Source organism: Crinia signifera, chromosome 12 (assembly GCF_055691185.1).
Source record: "Crinia signifera chromosome 12, ASM5569118v1, whole genome shotgun sequence".
NCBI classification, from domain to species: Eukaryota; Metazoa; Chordata; class Amphibia; order Anura; family Myobatrachidae; genus Crinia; species Crinia signifera.
This window is the reverse complement of record NC_139228.1, coordinates 9,519,722-9,537,269: the sequence shown is the minus strand read 5'-3', so window position 1 is coordinate 9,537,269 and position 17,548 is coordinate 9,519,722. Positions and strand designations below refer to the sequence as shown.

Here is a 17,548-nt window from a genome sequence, read left to right as displayed (position 1 = left end):
GCACACCACAACGAGCGCTCTCGCCCGCACCGTCTAATCTTTACACACTGAGGTTTTTTTTAATACAATGGCTCCTCCGCTCTTTGAACAATTTCCTCTCAGGAAAGTGCCGGGAAATAACTTTTTTTTTTTTTTTTTCTGTATCCAGGAGCCAATCAATGACTTTAACCCACGACGGGCCTGAGCGGGGGGAGGGGTTGGTAGATGAGGGAGCGAGGGACTGACAATTATTTCCACAGTGAAAAGCACACGGCCTGTCATCTTTCCGGAGATTGATGCGATTTTTGGCGTGGCGGAAATCAGCTTGATATGGCGGCTCGTGTCTGTGCGGCAGCTGTAGCTATTTCGCTGTCAGCTGGAAACGCCATCTTATTCGAGGGGGGGGGGTGGCGCGACAAAAATTTATCAGAACACAAAAAGGAAACAAAAATCATCAATCTTTGTTAATGATCCAAAATATTTAGTGGATAATTAGTTAGTAAATCACTATTGAAAGTCAATTTACTAAAAGTGAAAATTGGGGATGTTGTCAATAGCAACCGATTTACATTCTAGCTATGATTTCTCTCTTGCATCCTAGAAAATGTTAGAATCTGATTGGTCATATGGGCAACACAACCTATCTTCACTTTTAGAAGTATAGTATTTTTACCCCCAAAGTTTCTAGACTTGCAAACCTGGGAGTATGATAGGATGCTAGCATCTGCCCCATTGGAGTGCAAGCTCTTGTTGCCAGGGTGCTTTCTACAGTTTGTACAGCAAAATCTGGTGGGACTTTTTCATTACGTTGGGCCAGATGTATCAAGCTTCAAAAACGGATAAAATGGAGAGTGATAAACAACCAGCCAATCAGCTCCTGCCTGTTATCTTTCAAACTCAGCCTGTGACATGGCAGGTAGGAGCTGATTGGCTGGCTGTTTAGCACTCTCTATTTTATCACTTTTGAAGCTCGATACATCTGTCCCATTGACATTTTACCATTGGCGGACACAGAAGGGAAATATACTAGAGACAGAGGGACAAATGCAATGAAATTAATTTCTAAAGCAAATGATCTCGTATCATAATCGTCATTAGTTCAGATCTCTAGAAGGAAAGCAGTAAATTACTGCTAATTAATAATACACCCAGATAAAATCCGGGCATCCTGCAGTCACAATGTAATGAGGGTGCAGTGGGACAATCTGTAGAATGTCTGTGCTATTGTTAAATATATTTTAATATATCTTAGGTCTGGTAATAACAAATAATTACACATTAACCCTATAACTGGACACCTCTTCTTCCTAAGCATTCTGGATAACAAAGCACAGTGTGCTGTAGGATATAATGTGTCTTACATGATTTGCACAGAGACTGCCATAGGTGTCAGTTATTCCCCAAAATATGGCAGCGTGTCATTGCCAACCCATAAACATCTGCATGTAAAATCATCCTTAAAATGTCATTCTGTGTAATATGGTTGCACGGTGTCTTCCAGGGAAAAGGAAATGAGTTAGACAAGCAAGTTAGCGCACAAACACAATGGTCACGTTTAGTGGGTGAGGATGGGGGAAGGGAACAACATGCAAAGCTCAGGCACCGCCGGGGGACGAGGAACAAAGTCACAGTGGAGAAAGCAGGTGTTAATCGTGGCACCCAGGGAAGGAGGGAAAGGGGAAGATGGGTGCATCTAGTGGGTATGAGCCAGCTGGCGACTAGGAATTAGGCTAACTGCTACAAGCCCAGGATGGACGGTAGAGAAAGAATGCCCCTCTTACCCTGGGTTTTAAGAGTGTGCCAGGCAGAGAGTTGGTAGTAACCGTCTGAAGTCACACCTGGTGGGGGGTAGCCATGCCCACCTGGGAGAGTCACTACCCCAAGGGAGGCAACACTGGCAATGGCGAAGTCGCTGCTGGCCGGGTTTTTCCCTGCGTTACCAGCAACAAATAAAACATCATGAAACACAGGCAAAGGCAACAGTATGTATAGAGCAACGATGCAATTATCAGGGGGCGGAGCAAGTGGGGGGAGGGTCTATGTAACGATTACTACGGGTAACCCAGTGTAAGAGGAGACCGCTTCCCAACCACATTTTATTAAAGGGCTTGACCCGTGTAGGGCTCATTTAAAACCTAACTTAATAATGTCATGAATACAGGCCAGATGTGCTGTAACTAAGAACCCATAGGGCCCCAGGCAACACACCAAATTGGGCTATGTTTCATAAGAACCCTCTAGATAGATTAGAGCACATGTCTTCAACCTGTGGCCCTCCAGATGTTGTAGAACTACATGTCCCAGCATGCCCTGACAGTTTTGGCATGCTCTCATAGGAAAAAATGTGGCAATGCATGATGGAACATGTAGTTTCACAACATCTGGAGGGCCACAGGTTGAAGACCCATGGGTTAGAGTAATAGGGCCACAGTAGGCCCGGGGCTACTATCGCATGGCACCAGACCTGCACACCCACCCAAATATAAGTCTCCGTCCCCTGTATCCTATACCCCTTCTTACGCAGAAGCACTGGCTTATACACAAGCAGCGCCCCCCCTCTCCGAACATACACACTACACACTTCTGTCTCATCCACTTGCGGCCAAGTTCCACAAAAATTATTGTATCTCAGTTTTTAACTCAACTTTTAGTCCTTAACAAAAACCCTTTTCGATCGCTTTTATACGTTGTGTACGCAGAAGCATATATACAAGTAAGTCTCGCTGGTCAGCAGGTTGTCATCATTGAACAACATGGCTTATTACCAGAGTGTGCCCGGCCCTGTATATTTCTATGGCCTAATGGGCTTTGAGAAAATTAACACGGAACGAGCTGGCGGTAAGCGTGTTGGGCTGCAGGAAGAGGACACGGCCACAAGGTGGCAGACATGCTCCGCTCAGATTTTTTCCTCACAATGTGGCTGATTATATTTTAATTGTGATATGTTTGCCAATATAAAAATATATCTGCTTTACTATAATATATGCAATCACCGTCGAAAATGTTGGATCTTTATCGTCTCGCTGTCTTGTAATAAAACATGTTTTATCCATCTATACCAGGGGTAGCCAACTCCAGTTCTCGGGAGGTACCAGCAGTTCACGTTTTCCAGCACACCTTGCATGTGCGCAGGTACACTCATTACTGACTGACACATTTTAAAAGATCCACAGGTGGAGCTAATTACTTCACTTGCGATTCTGTGAGAAGACACGCAAAAACGTTAACTGTTGGTAGCTCTCGAGGACTGGAGTTGGCTACCCCTGATCTATAGTATATATGTGTGTGTGTGTGTGAGATCAAGTAACAGGCAGCCAGCTCCTAATTGCCATTTTCAAACCACCTGTAACCCAGCAATTGGGAGCCCACTGTCTGATACGTTATCTCTATCCAAGGCTAGAGTGCAGAGAAAGAGAAAGGAGTCTATCGGTCTCCAAGGCTTAGTAGATCTCACCCTAAAATTGGCCATTTATTCGGTCAAAAGCTACTAAATAAAACCGTGCGTACAGTGAGCAGCACATACTCGGCCATGGAACATTTCTTCCTAGGGCCTATGTGTTGACGCGCACCGCGGGTTTGGTAAACTTCCAGTGATCCGTCTAACGCTTTCTCTATCCAGCCGCGCTTCTCACACATCAGTAAATCTTCTCCATCTGACAAACACCTTTCTCTGGAGAGGCAAATCCCAGCTTAAAGCAAGTCGTCTTAAAGATAGGAGATGGGGCCTGCTGTTAAATTAATGATATGCCATCTCTTCTAATCCTCTTCAGCAGCCCAGTCACTCCAACCCATCTCTGATGCTGCCTCTAGAACTGGCAGCACCCCACTCTCTGGGATTGCAGCGAAACGCGTAGCGGCGGGTTAATCAACTCAATCTTCATCTTTTTTTTTTGCTACTTGTCGCCCCCAAAAACCCGCAAAGACCTAATTAAATTTCTTAAAAAAATAAAAAAAAAACCTCTGCCGCTCCAGCTGACACCGTCCGTTCATTTCTCCCGAGTATTAATTTACCCGGACAAGCAGTAATGGGCTGATAATGTTAGAATGTTAGTGCGGCTAATGAAGACATGGATGATGGCAGCTCGCTGTAAATGGTTCAGCTTCTCATTAAGTTATTATTTTATTCCTCGCTGAGAAGTATATCGGAAAAAGTCCTCAGGAAAGAGAATCCGCCTCTCGTGCGGCTGTGAAGGATTCTTATCCTGAAAACAGTGTGCTTCAAATAACTTCTCCTCTTCGGCTTAGAGAAACAATGCGTGGGGCTTATGGAGCTAGCAGGAATGCTGTGCGCCATGAGACGGCAGAAGTCCGAGTCAGCGAGATAGTTCTGTCTGTGCTGGATCAGTTTACAGATTAATCCCATTGTCTCTTGGATTGTGCGCGTTAAATTGCTCCTTTAACTGGCAAAGGAAAAGCTCTTTGAGGATCACAGGCTGCTCGTAATCTCTCCCCCCCCCCCCCCCCCCCATGCTCGGAGACATTGACAATGTTTTTACTACTAAGACCCTTCCAATTGTTATGTCATTTGGCACTACGGTATTTCAGCCCTGTTATCAAAGTAGGTTTCTTTTAAATTAAATGATCTAATATTCCGTCCCAACCCCCCGTCCCCCCCCAACCCAGGAAAATCAGCTCTACGGCTCTTTCCAGTAACTGGGATCAACAGCCATCACATTTTCAGCGTAAAATGCGTTGGAACGACTAAGCATTGTGAGTGTGCAATCAATTACTGATTTACTGAGAGATACCTCATAAGACGAGAAGCTGAGCGCACTGGAGTGGGCAGGAGATGGGAGGGGAAGGGTGGCTTAAAGTTTGCAGGAGGAAAAAGAGCGATAACTACTTACCATAAGCAGAGTCCCCTTCTCTGTCCGTGCTTCCCGACGCAGTGACGACATCTGCAGAGGAGACAAACCAACAGGGTGGGTTAGAAGGGGGCTTTATTTGGTATTTCCCTTCACTGCCAACTTAGCAAATCAAGAACGAGTTGCTCAGTGACTGCTTCCATACTTAGTTGAATGTCCGCCCCACATCTCAGTAAATAAATCGCAGCTTGTGGTGCTGCAGCTGTTTTGTTTACAGCTAATGTATGTCTGGGATATATCTGTTTCACCTATTACTTTCACAATATGTTTTTTTCTACCTTATTCAGGACGAACCTAAATGCCGACTTAAACACATATAACATAGATGAATATTTAGGTTACAGAAACGGAGAATAGAACAGGAAATAAGAACCGCTTGGCCCATCTAGTCTTCCCCTTCTTTATCCTTGTACCAATCTTTTTGATCTTAGTCAACATGAATTAGGTCTACATGTTCAATATGTCGACATGGTCAAATGGTTGCTTGAAAGTGGTCAGCATATGGTGGAAATTAGTTTTTTTTTTTTCAAGATGTTTCATTAGTTTTTTTTCTGATTTGATTTTGTTTACTTCATACTTTCCCATCCACATGGACTGCAATCGGGGCCAGTAAAGTGTTCCCTAAAAATCTTTTATAAACGCTCATGTCGACATTTTATGCCGACCTTTTGCTCTCCCTTTTTTCCATGTTGACTTTTTTGGGTCGAGACACTGTCAACCCATTGAACCAAACCTCTTTCTAGGTTAAAAGGTTATAAATATGATCCAAATCAAGTCATAAGATACACAAAGAGAATGACTCAGTGCCTCGTGTTTCATGCACCCTTCCCAACCTACTCTAATAAACATCATCACAGAGATTGTGGTTCCGATGCAACAACGCATTTCGCAGTAAGTCAGTAGGATCAGTGTGTCTGATGCCTGCTGGGAACAATCCTCCTCCTTTATGATCTACTCAAGATTGTCTGATTACACAACACATCACACTCCGGGCCCCTTATGCCCGTATAAGTCGGCAATTTATCCCTTATGGTATTCACCGCTTTGAAAGATAATTTATTTATAACAATCCTTTGTTGTTACTTCCCCCATTCTACAGCCTATGAATAGCCGGAATTGATAACTGGGGAGAATGAGATGTTTGTGCTCATGACCTGGACTGAACATATCGTGTCGTCCTGTGATCACTTTGCAATGTTCCTATCTGGCTTCAGGGCTGTTATAAGCATTCTGAAACTTGTAGTTCCCCAACCACTGGACAGCTACAGGCTGCTGGGACCGCCTATTGTATGGTGCTGCAGGTACTACTTGTGCGTTGCGAACGCTTGGGAGATGCCGGGGGTCTTGTCCTATGACAGACAGAAAGGGCAGACAGCACACTAGTGCTCTCTGGGGGACGGTAAAAATAAATATAGCTGTATCGACGGACATACACGTATGGAATAAGCTAGCGGTGTACAATAGCTGCCATTCGTCTTGTAAATGTCAGAAGGCATAATGCTCTATCAGGGAAGAGTTGCTTATATAGATTTGCTTTATTAATACGGAGCCTTGTAATGTGCCCAGAAGTCTTCTAAGCCCATGAAATATGAGATTGGAAATCTGACTGGAGCGAAAGCAGCCCACAAGCTAATAAACAGGCAGCTCAATCCCTAGCTGGCTCACTGCGGCGTACGAGGCCAGGCGCAGAGCCTCCTGCAGAGCCTCTATGAATATCTGCAGAGCACACGTGTTCTACAAGGCCTCAACGTTCTTGTATCTGGGGCGGCTGTAGTGTATCGCTTCTACTCCTGCCAATCCTGTACAGAGCTTCCTTCACTGCCACCCCGGTGCCTCTGTACCAGTCCCTGGATAAACAAATACCCCCACAACCATACATTATTACCATGTAGATCATTTATACACAGAGCTAGGAGGCTCTGCATTTATAATGTATATTACTGACGTGCTCCCTTTTATGCTCCGGTTGGTGTAAAAGACTTGCATGCTGTACAGCAATATCTGCCATTGTGGCAGTCCCTACCATAGTTGTATGGCGGGGGGGGGGGGGGGACCATTCACCGCCCACCCTTACCGGTGTTTGGCTCTCGGCCTAGTTGATCTGGCACCTTGCAGACCATGTAGCTGCCCATAGGGCCTGCCATTGGTGTTTCAAGCTGTGGGCATTGTGGGTGCATTCTGTGTGCAACATATGATTGGACAGGAGCTTGAACCAATAAAATCAACGGACAACGCGTATCCACCACTGTGCTTAAAAGCTAGGATTGGACAGGCCTGGTCCTTGTCCTTTGTGCTACCCCCATTATAATATATAGGATCACTGGTAACATTGCACTCACCTTGGCAGTTCCCCCGATGCTTCGCTTGCTCAATATCCTGTTCGAATCCAGTCCTAGAAAGAATATAATAGTACATTTAATAATGATGGAGTGCTATCAGCTCCTGTGTTACTGATAAGGAAATTCTTGGAGCAGGGGGACATTAACCAACCAATCTCCAGCGTAATAATTCATTGGGGACTCATAATAGCACTGAGGTACGAGGTACAAATCCACACCTCCCGAATGTGACTGAGTATCAGCCTATAGATGTCCGTCTGTGCGGGTGCCGGAGGGACCCGACAGTCTGGATCCCGACAGTCATTTCCCGACGTCGGGTTCCCGACTGTTAAAACACAGTCAGGTTCCGACCCCCATAGAGGGAGAATAGAATAGGTGCCGAGCGTAGAGAGCCACTGTGCCCACAAGGGGCTTTGTTGCGCTCGCCATGCGCTGCCTGAGTCTGGCCAGTCGGGATCCCAACGTCAGGCTAATGACTGTCGGAACCCTATACCACACCTGTCTGTGCTGGGTACTGGTGGTAAGCTTCCGTAATACATTATAAAGTAGTAATACTACATATAGCCACACTGGAACTTCTTGGGTTGTCCCTGGAAGTCTCCCCAATGTTTAAAGGAGCGATCATTTAAAAGGCAAAACCAAGTGAATATTGCCTATTGCTCCAGCTTGCAGTATTCATCGCACAGACTTTTACATAGACACCCCCCCCCCCCCCCCCCCCCGACTGCTTATAAGATCCATCATATTTTTGTTTTGTTTTTCCCCCAGGATTTAGTATGTAATTAGCTCTTATGGGACGGAGCTGGAATTTCATTAACGAGTAATGGAGAATTTGTGCGATGAGATTGAGGAGACCCGTGTATTCCTGTTATATACTTATCATGGTGGATTACCTTATGTCACCCCGGTAGCTGGCGCATGTGCCTGACTTTAACCACACGCAGTAGGGGTCTCTGGATGCCAGGCAGCTTCTGTGGGTGGGAAATAATCATCTGTTACTGCATACACAAGGTGCTGGGATAAAGATTACCCAGAGTAATAGATCAGAGATATATGCTTCATGTCTATGTTCTATACCACTTGTGTTCTCGTCCGCACACGCTGAGGGAGTAGAATGGACCCTGACTCATTAACAAGCCCTCTGATTAACCCTCAACATTACCCATTGGTATATACCCACCATGCCATCTCTTCATCGCTGCCCCCAGTAGGCACGATGCTGGCAGCCTTCTAGAGAACTGCAACTTCAGAGGGATGCCTCTGGCATTGTTGCTGCTGTCTGAGTCTTTGTTCTCTCCATCTCTCCCTGATGCCCTCCCCAGCGATAAGGAGCCTGGCAAGTGAAGGCTTCTCTTTCTGCCACCGCTGAAGTCGTTGGCATCCAGAGGCCTGTTCAAATGCTACCTCCAGCACTTGGGCGCTGGTGTGGTTGGGTTGTTCAAGCTGGAGCATTTGCCTCCCGGGTGCGCCCTGTGTATGAGCGAGGCTGTGAGAATTCTAAGCGGCTTTGTTCTGCAGATGCGGAACATGTGACTATTAATGAGATTATTACAGAGCCGGCTGCGATTGCTCAGAACAGAAGGTTGTTTTTGTGTTTTGTTTCGCAATCGGTTCCAAAACTGGCGTGGAACAAAGGATGCAAGGCCATTGTTGCTGTCAATAAAGCCCATTAATGCAGCAAAATTAAGTTGTTCTCCCCCCTCCCTTATCTTCATTTCGCTTTGGCTGATGTAACCCTTATAATGCAATGTATTCCCTGGTTAATGTGACGTTCCAGTAACAGATTCAGGAGAAGAATTGGACTCTTGTCCATGTTAGACAATGTATCCCACCTTCGCAGAACGCATAGACCCGCAAAATGCGACCACTTTCCAAATACCACCACCCAATAGGTAATACTCACCGCCTGCAGGTCCCATAGGCATCGCACCGGCTGAGTGGAACGCGAATGATGCAGCTTGAGAATGCCACAAACAGAGCATGATTATCACGGTCCAACTGCAACCCCAGGATACGCCCGTCCTCCGTCTTCACACCGCACCTACAAAGCACACAAGGCGCACTTTATGGTAGGCGCAGATATAACACATCGACCAGGGCTATCGGGCGGTGGCACTGCACTCACCTGTCATAGCTGTAGACATTAATCTCTTCCAGGAGCAGAGTTTCCACGGTGGAATTCTCTGTGGTTCCAGAAAGAACCTTTAGCACCTTTCCATCCTCCGAACCAAGGAACAAGACCGTGTAATTTCCGTAGGGGCCGGCGGAGGTGTCTGCAGCTATTTGGGTCACCTTATACCTGGAATATGAGAAGAGGAAACTATGGATAACAATGGGCCAGAAGCAATATGGATTTAAGTCTGTAATCCAGTCTCATAATAGCACATCATTGCCCTTCAGTTGGGCACTTTTGCTTCCAAAGAGTGTTTTGTTCTGACTTATAAGACAGATGGGCTAATGTGTTCCCTAAAGTGCAATGTGCAAAATCTCCATTCCCTCTGGATAGTTAGGACGCTTCGAAGAGCATGTTAGGACGGGAGGGAAAGTACAAGTTCCATACTATGAAAACCAGGGCTGGACAAATGAAGGCTGGATTTAGGATCCTGAAGGACCAGGAGGACCTCTACAGGAGCTGGGAAAATGTGCGCCCATTCGTCTTAGATATTCCGCATCAGCTACAATATTTTAGGCTCTCTGACTCCTGAAAGGTTTCCAGCCTGGATAAAAGCTGAATTTAATAAAGTAAAACAATTTTAGTCAAGAATAACATTTTAGGGTTGAATAATTTAAAGCGCCTTTAATAAAATATAGGGCTTTGCTTTTAATCTAGATGTAGCTTGCAGCTTTCTTTCTCTTTGCCACAGGCCTGCATGGCGGATAGCCAGTTCCTGGAGTACAGTGCGGTCTAGATTTAATCACAGGTTCCGTCTTGGAGCTAAGATATTCTTAGTGCCCATTTCCTACTACTTCCAAGTTCCAACACTCCTCATTGTCCCATTATACTGTACGTTCACGTCTTTCCAAAACGATTGTGTACAGTACTTCTGGTTTGAACCTATTATATTGCAGCATGTAGCTCTATTGGTCGGGTTGCCCTTGCATGTTCGTGTACTTTTATATTACACATATGCATTGCTGTATTCAAATATACTGATGACAACGCATCTTGGAGCCGTGCAAATAAAATAGCTTTGTAAGTCTTCGAAGATGATCGAATCGTAACAAGTCCACGAGCATGCGTTAAATACTGGATCTCTAAGTTGTCAATGACTGGCCTACCCCTACAACGCATTCCACTGGAAGTAATAGGAGACAAAACATAGGTATCATATTACGGTGACGGCACTATACCTGCTGGTTGTCTTTGAAAACCAGGGTGTCTCTGTTACAGATGGCACAGCTTCATCTAATAGAGGGAAGGACTTTAGGAAGGAGAGGGTCTCGTCCGGGAGATCATTGGAGGCCTTGTAGGAAGCCGCAGTTCCATATCCTGCGCAACAGCCAGGCCTGTGAGATGAAGAAAGATTAAGAGCCTCATACTTAAACCTCCTGTGTCCCATATATATAAGATCTAAGCGCCGGTTACCTGGGCGTTGGGACCTTTTCCTCTGGAATTGGGGTCCATGCGGACTCGGTGGTCTTTTGCTCTTTAAACTTCCCATTAAAGACTCTCTCGATGTCCTCCATGTAGAAGGCACATACCCCTGAGCCGGTGATGCTGGACAGAACAGGAGGAGATGCTGGTTGAGTTACAGGGACATTACCGTGAGACATGTTCATATTCTAGCAGGGAAATCTACGGTACCTTCCCTTCGATGCTGGGATGCATCTTTTACTTAGTACTTAGCCTGCTGCTCTCCACCACAGGATGTGTTTGGTATAACCTCTGCCCGAGTAACCATACATTTCATATTCGTATAATCACAGAGAACATGCAGGTGCACGGTACTAGTGTTTAGAGCGTGCGTCTGCATTTTCTGTGCAACAGATAACGGCAGCCTCTCTATTATGAATGTTGGTTTAGCTGACAAAATGGCTGCCGTCATGACAAAACCACTTCCTGTTGACACCATCAAGCAACATCCTCACAGATACAAATTGACTGCCTCCCATTTGTGTGAGAGAAAGATCATCGACTGTCTGTCACTTTACTGTGGGTACTTCAGCTTCCTTCTACAAGCAAATCCCTGATATAATTTGTGCTCCAATTATTAGTGGCAGAATACATTTCCCACAGTTTAACGACGGATCTCCCCTGACGTCCGCAGGAATGATGCCTCACTGTGCATCCCATCCGATACTAACGCGTCCCAACGGATCCATTCCTTTTATGAGAGAATAGATTCACGGCCATAAAAAAAAACCATTGATATAAATGGTTTTATATTCGCCGGCAGACATCCTGCATGTCCCGCATAAAGCCTGCAGCTCTCCTTTCGGCGTGCTTCCTCTGGCACGGCTGTTGTGTGCTGTAATGTATTACCCTCCATTACCTGCGGTTTTCTTTCTAACTGGTAATTTATCGTCCTGTCTTTATTACGTTTTGTCTACAGCCACAGAGCCGGCAGTAAATCTCCCCATGAACTTTCTCTCAGCCACTTGGTTTCTATTTCACGGCCCTACTGGGCCTCTCCATGCGGCTCCGCTTTCCTTACCTAATGCACTAATAGGAGCGGTAATGCTTCATTTTCCTGCACCCTGTCATACACGGTGCAGCAATTATTGGCGGTTTCCTACGCGTTCATATCCCTGGATACTTGTCTGGATTTTTTTCTGGGGAGACTTCATGGGCAAAATTAGAGAACGTCTTTGCACTAATTGGACCATGGCGGGGGAGAGAGCTGTAGCACCCCACTCTTTAGTATCTAGTTATGTCTCCCAAACTACCATTATCCTAGATTTGCAGGTAAATAAAACGATAACAAGGGTGTATGGCCTATTTCTATAATCTGTGTGCCCGCAGCTGCGACCATTTATAAAATCCCGTATCCAATGGTTACCACTCCTAAATATCCGTTATAGCTGGGTTCTGTTTAGCGGTAAATTCAGTCTGAATAGCGAGCTGTAGTGAAAATGATATGATATGTCACGCTCGATGTAAGGTTTACGCTGGAATTGTGCATTGCAAAGCACCCAGGGGCTGTTTGGTTTAATGGTTACAGAACACGACGGGGGGAGTGAAGACCCTTTGAGGCAATATTTGGCGGCGCACTCAGGCTGAAAGCCTACCAGCATTTACCTTGTCAGCTGTAATGGCCGTGTTGGGACAGATGAGACACACAGTGAATACCTGACGCTTGTTGGTGTTAAAACAGATTTGCGAACTGGATTTTCACACGTATTTGTCTGCTGTGTTTCTTATGCCCAAAAAACATTATTATGATGAAAAAGTGCCGCGTGCGTGGGTGTGATTGACCACACAACGCATTTCCGGGTCGCAGACACTGGGTCGACAGTTTTAAAAGGTTGACGTGCCAATGGTGCTGATCCCCGGCGCTGGTCGACATGAAAATGGGTGACTATTTTATTTTATTTGACATCTATGTGGAATATGATTGGGAACAGTAAAGCGGTACACATATGATGGGGTCACATATGATGTTTTTTTACAAAAATGATGTCAACCTTTTATGTGTTGACAATTTGCATGTTGACCTTTTGTACCCATCGTTTTTAAACACAGTTGACGGTTCTACTGTAAACCTTTTAACTAATATGGCCCCTCTGGTTACACATAATTTATTACCATAAAAAATACACACCGCCACCTATTACTCACCTATTAGCCTGAGTGCCGAACACCCCAACCACGGCGGGCCGGCCATTGACGGTGAGGATGTCACTCATGGACTGCAGGACGTCGAAGTAGAAGAAGGAGTCTCCAGGGACGGAGCAGTTGAGCCGGGCCTTGAGGAAGGAGGTCCAGTACTTCTCCAGTACTCGTGGGGAGCCGCCCATATCGTTCTTGCATACTCTGGCCACGCGAGAGAACGTCACCTGGGGAGACATTGATGCAATCTCTCAGGCGCTGGCATCACAGGCACCAACCAGTTGGGATCCAGGATGGGATTACAGCCATAAAGCCATCATGACTGATCATGGCCATTCAGTATTACTGGGTGGGGCACTGTTAGATGTTCTCAGTATGTCCGAAGGCTGGAGATTGGTGGGCGATGGCATTGAATGCGCATTTATTGTTTATGCTTTCCACACAGGGAGAATATGCAAATAAACTAACCGCAGCTTACATGCTCCCTTCAGTGACACCTGAAAAACTATTCACGCCGGTTCTAACAAGCGGATCCTGGAATAATTCTATATTACTCATATATGTAACAATCTCCTGCACATCCGTTGAAAGGACTCAGGACAATTAATCCACGGGCCCTGCCTCCGGCTGATAATGATGAAGGACTATCAGATTCAAAACAGCCGCACTCGCTCATTTCCCTGGTAACGGGATGAGTAGAGATAGCAGAGCTGGCCTTTGGTGGCCGGGAGATGACGGGATAAGCTGTATCGTACGGACGCGCTTCCCATTATCAGCATCGCCCAGGACTGGCAGCACAGATGGGGAATGGTAATTGGCTTGTAATGCTGCTACAGGGCCAGAACGGAGGTTGGGGAGAGATAAGGAGTGGAGCACTGCCGCTAACAGGCTGGTGTACCAAGGGTGGCAAAGTGACGGAATGCGACATGTTCTCCCCCCCAGCCTGGCCGCATGTGATGGATATACCTACCTTCCCCAGGGTGGTGTATTCCATCGAGATCTCTCGGAAAAAGAAATACGCGTAGTTTCCATACTCCACCGCATGTATAAAGTGGGGCTCTGCAAGGGGACAAATCAAAAATATTGCTATTACATGTAAATATATATATATATATATATATATAGTGAGGTTAGAGTTGGGGGGGGGGGGGGGAAGGCAGAGAGGCGGAGAGGGGGAAAGAGGCAGGCAGAGAGGGGCAGGCCGAAAGGGGGAGAGAGGCAAGCAGGGAGGGGGAGAGGGGCAGGCAGAGAGAAGGGGAGGGAGACAGGCAGAGAGAGGGGGAGAGAGGCAGGCAGAGAGGGGGAAAGAGGCAGGCAGAGAGAGGGGGAGAGAGGCAAGCACAGAGTGGGAGAGAGAATAAGAGAGCCCATTTTTGGGAACCGCATCTCCAAATTCATATATATATTTATATATATATTTTGCAATAGGCGCAATATCCTAATATTAAACCTGTACGCATTTTGTGTTTATCAGCTGCAGGGAACAACAAATCCCAGCATAACCTGCCAGCCTCACCTCTCAGCCACTTGGAGTCATACTTGACGGTGCGCAGAACTGGGCTCTTCTCCCCAAGGCTGCGGTATATGACGGCGTCACTTGCCTGGAAATCAGCCACGGTTGCAGAATACAGATTTCCATCTACAAGTAGGGAGAGCGAGGGGGGAGGTGAGGGGGCCACACAGCAAAAAGCATGTAATCCAAACACTAGACGCTCAGTGCTTCCGGCTGTTGTATTACTGAGACAATTAGTTACAGTCTCGCTGAGCACAACAACTGCTGTCTCTACAAATGTGAATTTATCCGGAATATCCATACATCCCATTATTGCTGCGCTGTTCGCCGCCACGCGCCCTGTTTGTGTGCTGTTATTATGGATCTCGTCTAGATGATTTGCTTTAATCAGGGGCTTAAGTTGATTTTTCTCTGCCTCGCAGAAACTGCACGTATCGACCCATAAATCTGCACCGTGCCTAATATCATCATTCCTCGCCGGCAGGCGCCTCTGCTGCCTGTTAGCGCACTTACCTCCCTGACACATGCAGATTAATGCCATAATAGGGACCTAGTGACCCGGCCAGCCAGCAGTGTGTTACACGCATCTGATGGAGGCAGGGGTTGCTATCCAGGCTGTGCACACCAGTCTTTGTCGTAGGGATGGTTGTGACAAGTGTGGAATAACAAAGTGTTTTTTTTTTTTTTTTGGGGGGGGGGGGGGGGGGATCATTAAATACCCATCGCTGGTGCACAGGTGTAGTCAGGGGCTGCACAGAGCATTGTGCACCAGCGACTAGTAATTTTCAGCCATAATCGGAGGCGCACGCTCCTGCGGCCAGCAACCAGCTCCCAGCGCTTTATCTCCCACAGCACATTAAATCACTGCCAATATGGTCACTCAGCAACTATATTGCTATAGAATAAAGTATTTTTTTCAATGATCAATTGTATATTATATTGTATTTCAATTAATTTGTATTTAAAAAAAAAAAAGTCCATCTGAAATGATATGACGGATGTTTGGCTCTGCTGGAGGCCTAGCCTAGTCTACTACTCACTTGAACATTGGTTCTGCCCAGAAAATGGCTGCTAGAATACCTCAGAGCTTTTATTATCATACAGTAATGATTACGGGGGCAATGACTTCTCCCCCGCTGTCTTTTTTTATTAACTTTATCCCATTGTTGCTATGTAACCACTAGGACCGGTCTGGCCTAGTTATTGGGCACATTCATTGCCGGCTGCTGTGTTTATATGAAGAATTCCTGTTTCCAGACTGAACAATGCAGTGAAAACAAGACAGACCACTTTCCCATGATACTTCACTGAGTTTACTGTGTAGGGGCCTAGGCAGAACAGAGACCCCATTTATTTAGGAAACAGTCTAAAATGGAGGCGTTGCCCATAGCAACCTATAAAATCCAACTCTCATTTACTAGCCAGATGATAGCTAAAGTCTTATTTCAATGGGCTCTCAGGGACCTTTCAGCAAATTCCTAGTTCTGACAGACTCCCAGGGGAGGTAAATCGGCCTCCCGTATCCCACATCAGCTGCTGCCGCCGCTGCCGCCGGTCATGTGTTTGGCGAATGAAGGCACAAAGAAAATATAAGCGCTTAATGGAATGTAATACCAGCTCATTAGCAGATTGGGACATTTGCATACTGAAATAAATCATTTTAGCAATTTGTAAATAATAAATCAAGTAAATGAAACCAGCACGAAACAACATTGCTGGCGATAATAATAATGGTAATGACAGGCTTGTGGGAATGACGCGGCTCGCTGCAGACGGCAAATTGCTTTAACACATTCCGCTTTCTTTCTCTGACAGGGCATGCAGGACTGTTTATGGTGGTGGGTGTAGGGTACATGTGCTGTAACCCATAGCAACCTATAGAAATGCCAACAGCCGTGTCAGTCTTATTGCAGGGCTGACCAATAATCATGAGTTTGTCACCCATCAATTCACTTGAACCAAAAGCATCATCGAGGCATCATAAACTTTTCGCCTCTTGCCTCAGCGATGTCATTTGTCTCTGTTTAAGTTGTTGGCTAATTGGCTTAGCCAACAAAATGGCCGTCTGAATTGCATGTAGGCGATGCAGGGTCCTGGATAAGGATGGCAAACATTGGCCTATAGGGGGGGAATTCATTCATTATCGTCACCCGATCTCCTTTCTAAAGTGACAGCTGATTTTTAACTAAACCCGACCAAACTAATTTCCGCGACATGAAAAGTCCCAATCATCTTGGTCGGTGCGATGTGAAATGCCAGTGATTGATCTCACCCAAACAGAGCTACAGTTGAATAGTTCTGTTGGGCGCCATCCGCTGGTTGCCAGTAAGCACGCAATTGAATTCCCCCCATTGATGTAAGCCTGTGTGAAAGAGTTACTGCTTGGCGATAGCAGCCCTGTATAAAATGATACAGATAGGGATTATTGATTCCTATGAATCATCAATGCCTGCGGTTTACTGAAACCACTGAGCGCACTTTTCCATTTTCATGTTCCATTCATTGGGAAACAAATCAGTGATTATTGACAAATCGTTCCTTGGTCTTATGGATCTTTATTTTTAGTGTCTTACATGGTGCGTGATGGGGGATACAGCAAAGGATTATGGATACATAGTCATACCCATATACACAGATATCCCGAAGCCTGCTGTATTTCGGAAGTCCTGCTGCGCTGGGTTTTAATAGACAGATTCGCAGGAAACTATCCAACTATGATTTTTAACTGCGCTTGACAGGCGCGCAAGTGGCCACAATTACGCAGACACGCCCCCTTCCATTTTCGGCACCTCTTATTTATTTCTGGGGAAATATTCCTGATGCTACATGCCAGTGTAGTGCTAACAAACGATCACATTCACTGTGTATAAAGATACCAGCAAAGAAGAAAAAACTTCCAGTATATACATAGTAATAGTCTTCCTCACAAGTGATGGAGGTGAACACCGCCCTCTACTGGCCTGTTAGCAAATCACTCTCCACCATTGACGCCTGATTAGAGGCTCACGCCAAAGGCCCCGCTTCCCCGAATTCAATATAGGCAGGATTAGCTGGGAACACACACAGATGTGCTCCTTGTGAA

General features: G+C 45.9%; 2 protein-coding genes across 5 annotated transcripts in view; one reads left to right on the top strand and one right to left on the bottom strand.

Moving 5' to 3' along the window:
* TNFAIP8L2 (TNF alpha induced protein 8 like 2) overlaps positions 1-17,548 on the top strand; it is a 422,216-nt gene that overhangs the window by 29,863 nt on the left and 374,805 nt on the right. The window lies entirely within an intron of this gene.
* The window catches only part of SEMA6C (semaphorin 6C), a 109,993-nt gene that overhangs the window by 6,474 nt on the left and 85,971 nt on the right, over positions 1-17,548 (bottom strand). The window contains exons 9-19 of one of the 3 annotated variants that reach the window (XM_083166485.1): positions 14,470-14,592; positions 13,924-14,012; positions 12,963-13,180; positions 10,770-10,901; positions 10,535-10,690; positions 9,309-9,482; positions 9,087-9,224; positions 8,077-8,154; positions 7,184-7,236; positions 4,827-4,877; positions 1,761-1,910 (exon numbers count right to left, since the gene is read on the bottom strand). In XM_083166485.1, the coding sequence (XP_083022611.1) occupies positions 1,761-1,910; positions 4,827-4,877; positions 7,184-7,236; positions 8,077-8,154; positions 9,087-9,224; positions 9,309-9,482; positions 10,535-10,690; positions 10,770-10,901; positions 12,963-13,180; positions 13,924-14,012; positions 14,470-14,592 (1,362 nt within the window). Of the gene's footprint in view, positions 1-1,760; positions 1,911-4,826; positions 4,878-7,183; positions 7,237-8,076; positions 8,155-9,086; positions 9,225-9,304; positions 9,483-10,534; positions 10,691-10,769; positions 10,902-12,962; positions 13,181-13,923; positions 14,013-14,469; positions 14,593-17,548 lie in introns of those variants that run through there. The other 2 variants (XM_083166486.1, XM_083166487.1) reach the window with 2 other exon arrangements.